Source organism: Carassius carassius, chromosome 9 (assembly GCF_963082965.1).
Source record: "Carassius carassius chromosome 9, fCarCar2.1, whole genome shotgun sequence".
Taxonomy (NCBI): Eukaryota; Metazoa; Chordata; class Actinopteri; order Cypriniformes; family Cyprinidae; genus Carassius; species Carassius carassius.
The window spans coordinates 32198742-32211539 of record NC_081763.1 but is presented as its reverse complement, the minus strand read 5'-3'; the positions used below and the strand labels follow the sequence as shown (position 1 = coordinate 32211539).

Sequence of the window (12798 nt, the reverse complement as noted above, 5' to 3'; positions counted from 1 at the left end):
CGCGGATTTTAGTCAAGAGATGGCCAAATTGTTTGATCGCTCAACTCAGGGTGACGAGGCGGCGGCCCAGTTATCGCGACTGTCACAGGGGAGGAGCTCTGTCACTGATTATGCCATCCAGTTCCAGACTTTAGCTGCGGCATGTGGCTGGAATGAGAGCGCACTGCGCCCCTGTTTTCTTGAGGGGTTGGATTTCGCCATTGCTGATGAACTCGCGGCCATAGAGCTCCCGCGGGAATTGGATAATCTCATTAATCTCGCACTCCGTATTGAGGGTCGTCTCAGCCGCTGCCGCAAACACCCACCCCGTGGCGCCACCTAAAGTCCTTTTCAACCAGTTCAGCCAGTTCAGCCGGCCGACAGCCCTCGGAGGAGGAGCCCATGCAGTTGGGTCGTTTACGGCTTACACCACAACAGAAGCAGGAGCGTCTGTCGTCGGGGGCGTGTCTATACTGCGGCAAGGGAGGCCACTTCGCCCTTCAGTGCCCGTTAAAAGCCAGGGCCCACCAGTGAGGCGAGAGTCCTGGTGGGCACGGTTCTCAGTTCAAGCTCTCCTGCAGCACGCACTCAGCTGCCGTTCCAACTCTCTTTCCAGAGTTGTTCTCATGCCGGACTCGCCCTTGTGGACTCAGGGGCTGAGGGGAACTTCCTCGATGCTGCCTCTGCTCAATGTTGGAGAATACCGCTAATTCCTTTCGTTAGTCCCGTATCAGCATGGTCATTAGCGGGCCGTCCCCTTACCACCATCACCCATGTCACACCCAAGATAAGCCTTCATATTGCTGGCAGCCATTGTGAGCTGATTGAACTGTTTATTATTGATTCCCCTAAGGCACCTTTAATTCTGGGACACCCGTGGTTACATAAGCACAATCCACACATTGACTGGGTCTGTAATTCAGTTTTAGCCTGGAGTCAGTCTTGTCACGTGTCATGTTTGGGTGCTGCTTTTCCTCCTGTCTCTGTGTCTTGTGGTCCTCAGGAGGATCCCTCTGACCTGACTGGTGTTCCGGCGGAGTACCATGATCTTCAGGCGGTCTTCAGTAAGGCCCGGGCCACCTCGCTACCTCCGCATCGCCCCTACGACTGTGCCATTGATCTTCTCCCGGGCTCTTCTCCGCCTAAGGGTCGTTTATATTCCCTTTCTGGTCCTGAGAGAGAGGCCATGGACAAGTATATACGTGAGTCACTTCAGGCTGGGCTCATCCGCCATTCCTCCTCTCCCGCTGGTGCAGGGTTTTTCTTTGTTCAGAAGAAGGACGGCTCCCTGCGCCCCTGTATTGATTACAGAGGTTTGAATGACATTATTATTAAGAACAGGTACCCCCTACCTTTAATGTCTTCTGCTTTTGAATTATTGCAGGGAGCTCGGGTCTTCACCAAGTTAGACCTGCGCAACGCCTACCACTTGGTGCGCATTCGGGAGGGGGATGAGTGGAAGACGGCGTTTAACACCCCTTCGGGACACTACGAGTACTTGGTTCTTCCGTTTGGTCTTACCAATGCTCCAGCAGTTTTCCAGGGACCCGTCAACAGCGTGTTGGGTGACATGATTAATCAATTTGTCTTTGTGTATTTGGATGATATCTTGATTTTCTCCTCTTCTCTCCAATTACACACCCAGCATGTCAGACAGGTTCTCCAGCGGTTGCTAGAAAACCAGTTGTTTGTCAAGGCGGAGAAGTGTGAATTCCACGCTGAGTCAGTTACGTTCCTTGGCCACATTATTTCTACGGAGGGGATCAAGCCTGATCCCACTAAGATTGAAGCTGTCGCCCAGTGTCCGGTCCCTGACTTCCGGAAGGCTCTGCAGCATTTCCTGGGTTTTGCCAACTTCTACCGGTGATACATCAGGAATTTTGGTCAGATCGCTGCACCGCTCACAGCCTTAACCTCCACTAAGGTGTCCTTCAGATGGAACCGGGAAGCGCAGGTAGCCTTTGACATTTTAAAGTCCCGTTTTGTCGCTGCACCTGTTCTGTTGGTTCCAGATCCTGAGGCCCAGTTCATTGTCGAGGTTGATGCTTCGGACGTTGGGGTTGGCGCAGTTCTATCTCAGCATTCCCTCCATGATGGGAAGCTCCACCCTTGTGCATTCTTCTCTCGTTGTCTCAGCCCTGCAGAACATAACTACGACATCGGCAATAGAGAGCTGTTGGCGGTACGATTGGCTTGGGTGAGTGGCGTCACTGGTTGGAGGGGTCAGTTTGCGGCCGAGGCCATCCTTCCTGAGGGGGTGGTGGTCGGGGCTCATTCATGGGGTATCGAACAGCGAGTTGAGGAGGCCGGTCGAGGGGTGCATATGCCGGGAGAGTGCCCCGCGGGCAGGTTGCCGGTGCCGGATGCACTGCGCTCTGAGGTCCTTGAGTGGGGTCACGCATCCAGGTTAGTCTGTCATCCAGGTATTTGGAGAACGTTGTCTGCCATCCGACAGCGCTTCTGGTGGCCTACTATGGCCGCAGATGTTGACAGTTTGTGTTGGCCTGCCCCAAAATGTGCCAAAAGTAAGCCTGTCAATTGCCCTCCTGATGGTCTACTGAATCCTCTCCCTATCCCTTCCCGTCCTTGGTCACACATTGCCCTTGATTTTGTCTCTGGGCTTCCTCCGTCGAAGGGTAACACTGTAATTCTCACGGTGGTGGATCGCTTTTCCAAAGCGGTTCATTTTATCCCCCTGCCCAAGCTGCTTTCCGCCCGGGAGTCCGCCCAACTGGTGGTGGATCACGTCTTCCGTCTCCACGGGTTACCGGTGGATGTGGTTTCAGATAGGGGTCCCCAGTTCATCTCCCGGTTCTGGAGGGAATATTGTAGACAGATTGGGGCCTCTGCAAGTCTGTCTTCAGGGTTTCATCCCCAGACCAATGGGCAGTGTGAGCGGGCCAACCAGGATCTAGGAAGAATGCTCTGCTGTCTAGCATCCAACAATCCGAGTTCCTGGTGCCAGCAGCTCTCCTGGGCAGAATACGCTCGTAACACCCTTCCTGTTGCCGCGTCAGGTATGTCCCCTTTTGAGTGTGCTGTTGGTTATAACCCACCTCTGTTCCCGTCACAGGAACCCGACACAGCGGTTCCATCTGCCCTGGCTTTCGTCGAGCGCTGCCGTCGCACCTGGGAGAAAGTCAGGAGGATTTTGATCCAAACCTCTGGCCGAACCAAGACTGCAACTGATCTTCGCCGGTCCTCTCCTCCTGCCTATGTGTGTGGTCAGCGGGTTTGGCTTTCTACCAAGGATCTGCCTCTCCAGGCGCCTTCTCGTAAGCTGGCACCCAGATTCATTGGGCCATTCCGCATCACCAAGGTGGTTAGTCCGGTGGCGAACAGGCTCAAGCTCCCTCCTACTCTTGGTCGGGTTCACCCGGTGTTTCATGTTTCCAGGGTCAAGGCAGTGTTCTCTTCCCCCCTTAATCCTGCTTGTAGTCGCCCCACCCCCACCCCCTCGTCTTGTGGATGGATCTCCTACCTATACGGTTAAGAGATTACTCGATGAGCGGCGCCGCGGCAGGGGGTTTCAGTATCTTGTGGACTGGGAGGGGTATGGTCCAGAGGAGAGGTGTTGGGTGCCGTCCCAGTACATTCTGGACCGCTCGTTGATTGAGGACTTCCGGCGGCATCGAGGTAGGCCCCTTCCTGGAGCGCCAGGTGACGCTCCTGGGAGTGGGGGTAATGTCGGGTCTCGGGACTAATCACCTGCCTTTTTGGTGTGTGTATGTATTTGTGGGTGTTTGGATGGTTGACAGCTCACCGCGTCTGCCTGTTTGAGTTTTCCCCGCCTCCCTTGTTTCCCCGTTGTTAACCTTAATTGCTCGTCACCTGTTCTCTATGTTCTTCTAATTTTTTCCCCTTTATTATTCCCTGTGTTTCTCTGTCTATTGTCAGACTGTTGTTACTCGTACCAACAGCTCCGATCTTCTAGCAGTTCTTTGTACTCACCTTGTCGTGTCTTGTCCTCAGGCTCCAGTGTGTTTAGCTGATTTCTCTGCCCCTTGTTCTTACAAGCCCAGAGCTCCTAGAAACTTCCAGCTGTCATCCCTCCGGTCTCGGCGGTCATACGAACTACTGTGGAATATTACCCATCTGCTTTTGACTCATCTGCTTCTCATCCTCTCACTACGAGTGAAACCTGTGGAACGTGACTCATCTTCTCTGCCTTCTCTGCTTAAATAAAGCTTTGAGTTAACCCGCATCTGAATCCAGCCTGTTTCTCCTGACAATAACAATATAGACTACTGGTCAGTAATTTGGGGTCAGTAATTTTTTTTTTCTTTCTTTTTTTTTTTTATAAAATCAATACTTTTATTAAGCAAGGATGTGTTAAATTGATAAAAAGTGATATTAAAGAAAATATATTATTAGAATATATATTATTATATATATATTTTTTTTTTAATAAATGCAGTTCTTTTTAACCTTTTATTCATCAAATATATTAGACACCAGAACTGTTTCCAACACTCATAATAAATCAGAATATTTGAATGATTTCTAAATGATCATGTGATAGACTGGATGTTACATGTGACACTGAAGGCTGGAGTAATGATGCTGAAAATTCAGCTTTGCATCACAGGAATAAATTATTTTTTTTAAGTATATTCAAATAGAAAACTATTATTTTAAGTTGTCATAATATTTCACATATTTCTGTTTTTTTCTGTATTTTTGATCAAATAAATGCAGGCTTGATGAGCAAAAGAAACTTCTTTCAAAAACATTTAAAATAGTAATATTTCCAAACTTTTGGTCTGTACTGTATATATATATATATATATATATATATATATATATATATATATATATATATATATATATATATATATATATATATATATATATATATATATAAATGCTGTTCTTATGAACTTTCTATTCATCAAAGAAACCTGAAGAATTCTACTCAGCAGTTTTCAACATATATATTGAAATCGCAGGATTAAATTTTATGATTACATTTTACAATATATTCAAATAGACAGCAGGTATTTGAAAAATTTAGTCATTAGATCAAGAGAAAGCTTTTGATAGAATTGATCACAGAAATCTTTTCAGTGCCATGAAGGCTTTTGGATTTGGATAATTTTATTTCAGTGGTAAAATAACTTTTGTAAAGATGCAACTTGTATGATAAAAATCTCTCTCTCTCCAATAACTGCATGAATAACTGCATTATTGTGCTATCAGTGGCTCAAGCCTTCTTTACTGGGTCTAAAATGAGGTTTGAATTTGAATGAAGAAATGAATCCTAATGTAAGGACAAAAATCTGATCGATATCTTGAGGTGTGATAACTGTATATAAGCAGAGTAATTGACTGCAGTCCATTGAATCACTGGAAAATACTGCACACAAATATAAAAATGCAAAAAGTTTGTTCCTTGAGGATGAAAAAATCAGCTATTTAAATATAATTATCCAAAGCATACAAACCAGACATAAAGGCTGAAATCTCCAGCTTTTGTGCGCTTTTGCCCTTGACTCTTATTTTACATTAACCGATCAATACCCTGATCCCATGACGACCCAAGAGCTCAGGTTAAACCCATGGGATGCTTCGAGATCCTGTTGACCTACGGAGGTCAGAGGTCAGTTTGACAAGTGCATTTATGAACACTTCTGCTGCAAACCATGAGAAAATCAAACAAAGCCAGACAGCCACATTGGCATCCCAAACGTTTCTTTAACCACAATATGAACCTAGAGCCAAATAAATCTCACACTCCAGCTGGAAGATGCAGCAGCTGCATTTATTGACCATCTGGATCTGGGGGTCGCACAGGTTAACTGCACCCACAAGCCACGTGTTGCCATGACAACGCCAGACCATAACCTCAAGAGAATTCAGCTGGTCTGTGTCGTCCTCTGCTGTTTCAAACAGCAAACTACAACACTACTCTCACTGTGTGTGTATTACTGCACAAAATGATGATCTTCTGTTCAGGATCCAGCAGAACATTTTTAATGTAATGTTTGAACCAGACTAGTTTTAAATAAGTTAACACATTTTTCTTTTCTCGTTAGTTGACTGAACTCTCAAAAGTTAGTCATCTTTAAATACATTTGACTAAAAATGCTCAATTAAATTCAGCACTTGCTGAATTAAACATGCAACATGATGAGGTTAACAGACATTTAACATTTATAGTTTTATTTTGCATAATGGCTTGTTTACTATTTTTACAGTAGGCAGTGAGCAGTATATAATAGTATTTAATATAGTATTTCATAAAAATAAAAAATAAAATCACTGTAAAACATCTTAGTATCAAAAACACTATTATTGATGGTATTAATATTTTGAATCAGCTTTTGTTTTTATATTTTCCTTTTTATTTTAGTTAACATTTTAGAAAATGTTTTTGATTATTATTTTTTTGTCATTTTTGTTTATTTGATTGAAGTCTATTTAGTTATTATTATTATTATTATTATTATTATTATTATTATTATTATTATTATAATTATTATTATATTTTAAATTGTATTAATATATATATATATATTACTACTTTTACTGTGTTTTTCGATCAAATAAATGCAGTCTTGGTGAACATAAGAAACTTCTTCAAATACATGAGATTCTTACTGATCCCAAACGTTTGGAACAATTGAAATGAAATTAAAAACAAACTTCAAACTAAAATATAATAATATACAGTTAATTGCATATAAATTATATAAATGAAAATCACAATGTAATGTAAATATGGATATTAAAAAAGTTGTAACTGAATTATAAAAATGCATTTAATTATAGAATCAAAAACAGTTTACTTTTACTTTGGTTTGTAAATTCTGTGAAACCATTTATATTTGTATACTCTTTTCAAATGATACGCTTACAACAAATTCGGATTAATAGGTATCATTTCACATCAGTGTGCTGGTCACCAAAAATTCACAGGCTTATTAAAAATATGTGACGTCACGCGGACGGTGTCCTTAGAGGGCCAGTGCGCGCGCTGCGCGTTTGCGTATCCGCCCCCTTCTGTCCTGCTCCGCGCTCCCTTTCACAGAGAAGGAGATGAGAATGAGATGAGAAGAGCCATGGAGGAGCTGAGCGCCGTCGGAGAGCAGGTCTTTGATGCCGAGTGTATCCTCAACAAACGCATGAAGAAGGTAACAAACGCGCGCACAAAAACACACATGTGAATCCGAATACGTGCGCGATCCTCAACGCGTGTTTGATTTCCACAGGGCAAACTGGAGTATCTGGTCAAGTGGAGAGGATGGTCGTCCAAGTGAGTGAGAACTGATACATATACTGCCTTTATTATGTGTGTGTATGTGTATGCAGACTATATTGACGATATATTTGTGCATCATATAGAACAGTACTTTGCCCACGCAGCGCTTTTCGCCAGTAAACCAGCTTGAATGTGCATCTCGAGGAAGGGAGAGAGAGAGAAACAATGAAAACAACAACAACAGCGTGTTGCGCGTGTAGTTTCGCGTCCACGCGTGAATTCGTGCAATGTTCTCCGCTTGATTACCTCGCCTTTGCCTCCTTTTCTGCATTTCTCTTTGTCTTGTCAAAAGTAACACAAGTTGCTTTTGCTGTGTATTTCCATCAAGTTGTTTTTGTTCGACCATACGTTCGCCACTGGCGAAATAAGATCGACAGAAACTTATCTTAAGAAACCGAAAAATATTTGTGTTTTTGTTATGTTTTTTTTTTTCTTTCGGTGATAAACATCATGTATTGGCTTTAGGGGTCGCCTAATGCTCGGTCAGCTATTACAAAACCTGTTACACTGTATCAGTTTTAGAACGCTTTTTGTTACTTTGTAACAATCTCTTCTTTTGTAACGTAAGCAGTTTGTAGAACACGCAGCGCGTGGTGTTTTTACTATTTCTTTTCTCTTTTTTCTCCATTAAAAACTCCAGCTGCCCTACTTAATGCCCCCACTCTTGCTCTCTGTTACATTGTCGCCCCCTGTTTGCCCTACTACGGGCACTTGAGCTGTCAATCACACGAGCCACTCCTACCGCGTGCGCTTCCATCTGTTTCATTGATTATTTACAACTCACATCTATTATAACTTGTTAAATCAAAATCATAAACTTACCGGACCCCAGGGACAATGTCTAATATGCTCTAGATATGTAAAATGAGGGATGAGAGGTGATGTCTTATTGTTTAACATTTGATGTATTTCACTTCTGATTTTTGTAATGCACATTTAAACTATTGCGAATGAATGTAACTGAGGTTCTTAACACGTTGTCCTGTTCATTTGTGATTGATGTATGGAAGGCTGTTTCCATTATGTGGTAAAAAAAAGAAGACGTAATTGCAGCTTTTATCTCACAATTCAGAAAAATACAATTGCAAGGTGTAAACTTGCAATTCTTAGAAAGGGAGTCAAAGTTATGAGATGAAATTTTGTGAGAAAAAAAAATTGGAATTGAAAGAAGAAGAAAAAGTTACAATTACCTTTGTTTCATCCTGTGGCAGAAGAGGAATAAACAAAGGTGTGGAATATTCAACTCATGATTCCAAGAAAAAAAAAGTCAGCATTCCAAGATGTAAACTCAATTTCAAGAAAAGATTTATGCACAATGTTTAAAAATGCTTGTCAGTTCCTGTTGGATAAAATCAAGCCTCGTCTTACATTATTTTCCCATGAACTATGCAGTAAAAGTTATGGAAGAAGAATGAATGCTGTTCGTGTTGATTTTGAGTAATGTCGGGTTAAGAAAGTTTTGAAACTGTCATCTTATCTTTTTTTTTCTCTCTGCTATAATAACGCCAACCAGACTGCGTCTGAAGTCCAGTTCTACTCATCATCCCTTCTGTTTGATTTTACAGTAGCAGATGCAAAAATGTTATCCAAATGATACTTAAGGGGTGGTACACAAATAGCTTGTTTTGCATGCTTTGTTGATTTAGTCTTGTGATGTGACATGCTGTGTTTTAGACCATCATCCATGCAGTTTTTTTATGTGCATATGATTCATATTAATTGCAAGACTGTATGAATTATATGTACTTCAAAAATGTCATTTGTCATACTTAAAAACTTGTCAAACTTAAAAGAAATAATACTACTTATAGTCTTTCCATTGTACATATCCATCGTTTTGATGCTAAATGAAAAACATGAGCAAGTTATGTGCCATCTACTCACATGCTAAAGAAGCCAGTGTCTATGTTGCAGACACAACAGTTGGGAACCTCAGGAAAACCTTCTTGACCCGAGACTATTGGCTGCGTTTAACAAGAGGTAAGAGGTTTCTCCCATTGGTTGAGCAGGGCTTTATGTGAGAGCAACGCCCCCTTCCCCATGTGCAAACAATATGGGCTGCAACGCTTGGGAGGGCATCAATGGGGCTCCTTTTACAGGGCCATTCGAGGGCTGCAGATGTGTCCAGGCTCACGAGATCCTCTGCAGCCTGACTGGAAATCAAACATCATTAACATTTTCTAGTTTTAGAGTCTTCTGTTAGCATTTCACATTTGGTTTCACAGTTTATGAAGGCTGGGTGTGAAACAGAGAATTGGATCACGTGAGAAACAAAACCATGTGTTGACACTAACATGCTACTGTTAAAAAAATATATTTACAATTTCTGAAGAATATTTTTCGATCTATGGCTCGGAATCCATCCTTCAGTGTAAGTACATGGGAATTTTTCTCCCGATTTATCGTTCGCAAAGGAAATATTTCTTTATTCTTAGAAATCATTAATGTCTGGAGAACAAATTATGATTTATTGGGAAACACCACTTTTTGCTAACAAACTGTTTCTGCTAAAAACTAAGAAAGTGTGTCTGGAAGTGGGGAGAAAGAACAGGAAGTGTGGAGGTTTAAACATATAAAAACAGGAACTGAATTTCACAATTGGGCTTCTTTTCCCCTCAAGTCTGTTAAAAGAATATTTGTTTTGTTTTTATTTTATTTTTTTTCAAATGAACTTTTTTTTTATTTAAATATATTTGAATCTTTTTTTTCTTTTTATTGTTGCTTTTGTTTATGATTATTTTTTTTAATCTAAATCCTCTTTATGTAAAGCACTTTGACTCTTGTTTATAAGATATGCTATTTAATAAAAATTCCCTTTGTCTAATTGCTTTTAATACTGAAATAATGGTCATATATATAATAAAATTTAATGATAGCAAGGACTGTATGATCTACTCAACTGAAATGAACATGTATTACTAATCATGTTTTTTTTTCACATTTTGTCCATTCTTAGGGAGCAGGAGCGGGAGCTCTTGATCAGCAAAAAGGGGAAACGGCCCCGTGGACGACCCAGAAAAATATTGGTAAGTATGCCTCAAAAAATGCACCAGATCTACTGAAAAACCCAATTTGCACCACACAATATGTTCTCACCATTTTCTATATGTTCATCTCTCAGGAAACCATTCCAGTGGTGTCCAAATCAAGCAGCTCGTCCTCATCGTCCTCATCTTCTGGTTCATCATCTTCCTCATCTTCTTCCTCTTCTTCAGATGATGACGATGATGAAGATGACAATGACAGAAATCCAAAACTGAGCCCTCGTCCACGAGAGCATCACCCGGTCCCTCAGAAGAAAGCCCAGATCCTGGTAGCCAAGCCAGAACCGCCGAAGAAGAAGCGAGGGAGGAAAGCACTTCCTCCGGAGCTGAAGGCGCAGCGTCAGGCCAAAGGTCCTCGGAAGTTTCTCAAGCCCATTTCCAGACACTCTGAGCTCCGAGGGAGCATAAAGAAACCTCTCATGCCTGCAAGCTTTACCTACACTGGGTTGAACCGAATCTCTGGAAGGGAGCCGTTGGCACTTCAAAATAGAGGATCTTTTACACAGAAGAGCTCCTTAAGTTCCCTTGGACGCTCCGTCGGATCGACCTCATCACCCACTGTGTTAAGTCGGCCGCCTCAATCCAAAACTGCTTCGGATTTCAAGCTCTCGGTCTCAGATATGAGCAGTGGAGTCAGCGATCCCAGTACGCCCACGTGTAAATCTCCGGGAGTTGCGGTGTTGAATATTCACAGCAGCAATGGACAGACATGTCCTAAACTCTCTCCAAATGTCTTGAAGGCCTCAGATCAGACTCTACTTCAAAGATCAGGATCTCTCCAGAAATCCCCATCAAGCTCAATTTCCTCTCTTAAAACTCCCACCAGCCTTCAAGCTCTCAACCTTCAGAGCATCAACAAAACGGCACAGGGTAAAGGGGGCTCTGCAAATGATGATTCGTATTTGAAGGGTGCCTCCAACCCTGGTAAAAAAAGCTCTGGGTTTAACCCTAGACGCGAGCAAAGTCCTGCGCCGAATGCCCCAAGTAAGTTCCCAACCAATCAACAAGTCCTAAAGAGTCCGCAACGGGATAAAGCGGACTATTTGTCCGAAAAACTCGGGAAGAAGAATCAAGGTAGGGTGGACAATATACTGGTTCCAACATCCGAGGGCCGAGACCAACCAGTGCCGGATAGATCCTCATACAAAAATGCCGGGAAACCAAGCAAGATCCTGAGCGAGTTGAGCACTGGTGAAGAGGGGAGCAGCTCAGATTCTGACCATGATTCCTCATTTCCAAGCAACAACCGTGACTTGGCCAGTTCGGTGCAGGCAGGCCAGGACTGGAAGCCGACGCGGAGCCTGATCGAACATGTATTTGTCACCGACGTCACTGCAAACCTGGTCACTGTAACGGTAAAAGAGTCACCCACCAGCGTTGGGTTTTTTAGCATCCGCAATTATTGAATGTTGACAACTGGAAATGCAGCCACTCTGGGATAATCAGAATAAGTTTAGAAGGAATCAAAATGACTGTTTTGGTGCTTCTCTATGTTTAGATCCTACTTGTTTTAACTCAAAATCAGACTGATTTAGTTGGTCAGTTTTGGAGTCCTTTGAGAAAACTAATGCCTATAGACCTGCTCAATCAGAGATGTTTATCATTTATGTTTATTAATAATCTCAGTTAAGCGTAGATATTAAGCATAAATATGATACTGAACAAATTATTGACCATTCGTCTTGGTTTCCACTTCAGGTTTGGTTTCATGTTCTCTTGACGTTGATTTTGAGCACATTATTAGTGAAGAAGAAAGTCACAAGATCAGAACAATTTATCCAAAAATGTTTTAAAGCTGAATCTCAGATCACGTCTTCTAAGGTGCCTGTTTTTAAAGCTGACCTCTGATCTGCCTGTTACTTATTATATCTGAAGTTGTTTTTCTTTTCTTTCTAGAATGTAGTTGGGTATCTTTTATACGACACAACAGTTCTCTGTTTATTTATTATTATTTCTTACTGGTTTTTGTTGGAAGGTGAAATGCTGGAACACAGTAAAGTTTCTTTTTTGTTTTTTTTTTTTTTTTTACAAAATTCAGCATTATCTGTTCTGTGTCAAACCTACAGTTCAGAATATGGATGAATCAGTGGTGTAAGAACGACAGTAAAGAAGTCTCTTCTGCTCACCAAGGCTGCATTTATTTGTCCAAAAATACAGTAAACTGCAGCAAAATTTTTAAAATAACTATTTTCTATGTGAATATATTGTAAAATGTTATTTATTCCTGTGATCAAAGCTGAATTTTTTAACATCATTAATCCAGTCTTCAGTGTCACATGATCCTTCAGAAATCATTCTGATATTATGCGTTGCTGCTCAAGAAACATGTATTAATGTATTATTGTCAATGTTAAAATCTTTCATAAATGTAAACTTCAAAAGCATTTGAAAATAGAAATGTGCCTTTACGGTCTCTTTTGATCAATGTAGTCTATTCTTGCTAAATAAAGAGTATTAATTCCTTTCTAACAAAATGTTACTAACTCTGAATCTTTAGCATGGAAGTGTATTTTT

At 41.7% G+C, this 12798-nt stretch overlaps 1 protein-coding gene across 1 annotated transcript; it reads left to right on the top strand.

The window, feature by feature from the left end:
• The first annotated feature begins 6974 nt into the window (after positions 1-6974).
• Positions 6975-12414, top strand: LOC132149625 (chromobox protein homolog 2-like). The gene is made up of 5 exons (XM_059559013.1): positions 6975-7112; positions 7191-7234; positions 9155-9220; positions 10197-10266; positions 10362-12414. Exons 1-5 carry the CDS (start codon positions 7029-7031, stop codon positions 11688-11690), a joined length of 1593 nt encoding a protein of 530 aa, XP_059414996.1. The 5' UTR covers positions 6975-7028; the 3' UTR covers positions 11691-12414.
• The last annotated feature ends 384 nt before the right edge of the window (positions 12415-12798 follow it).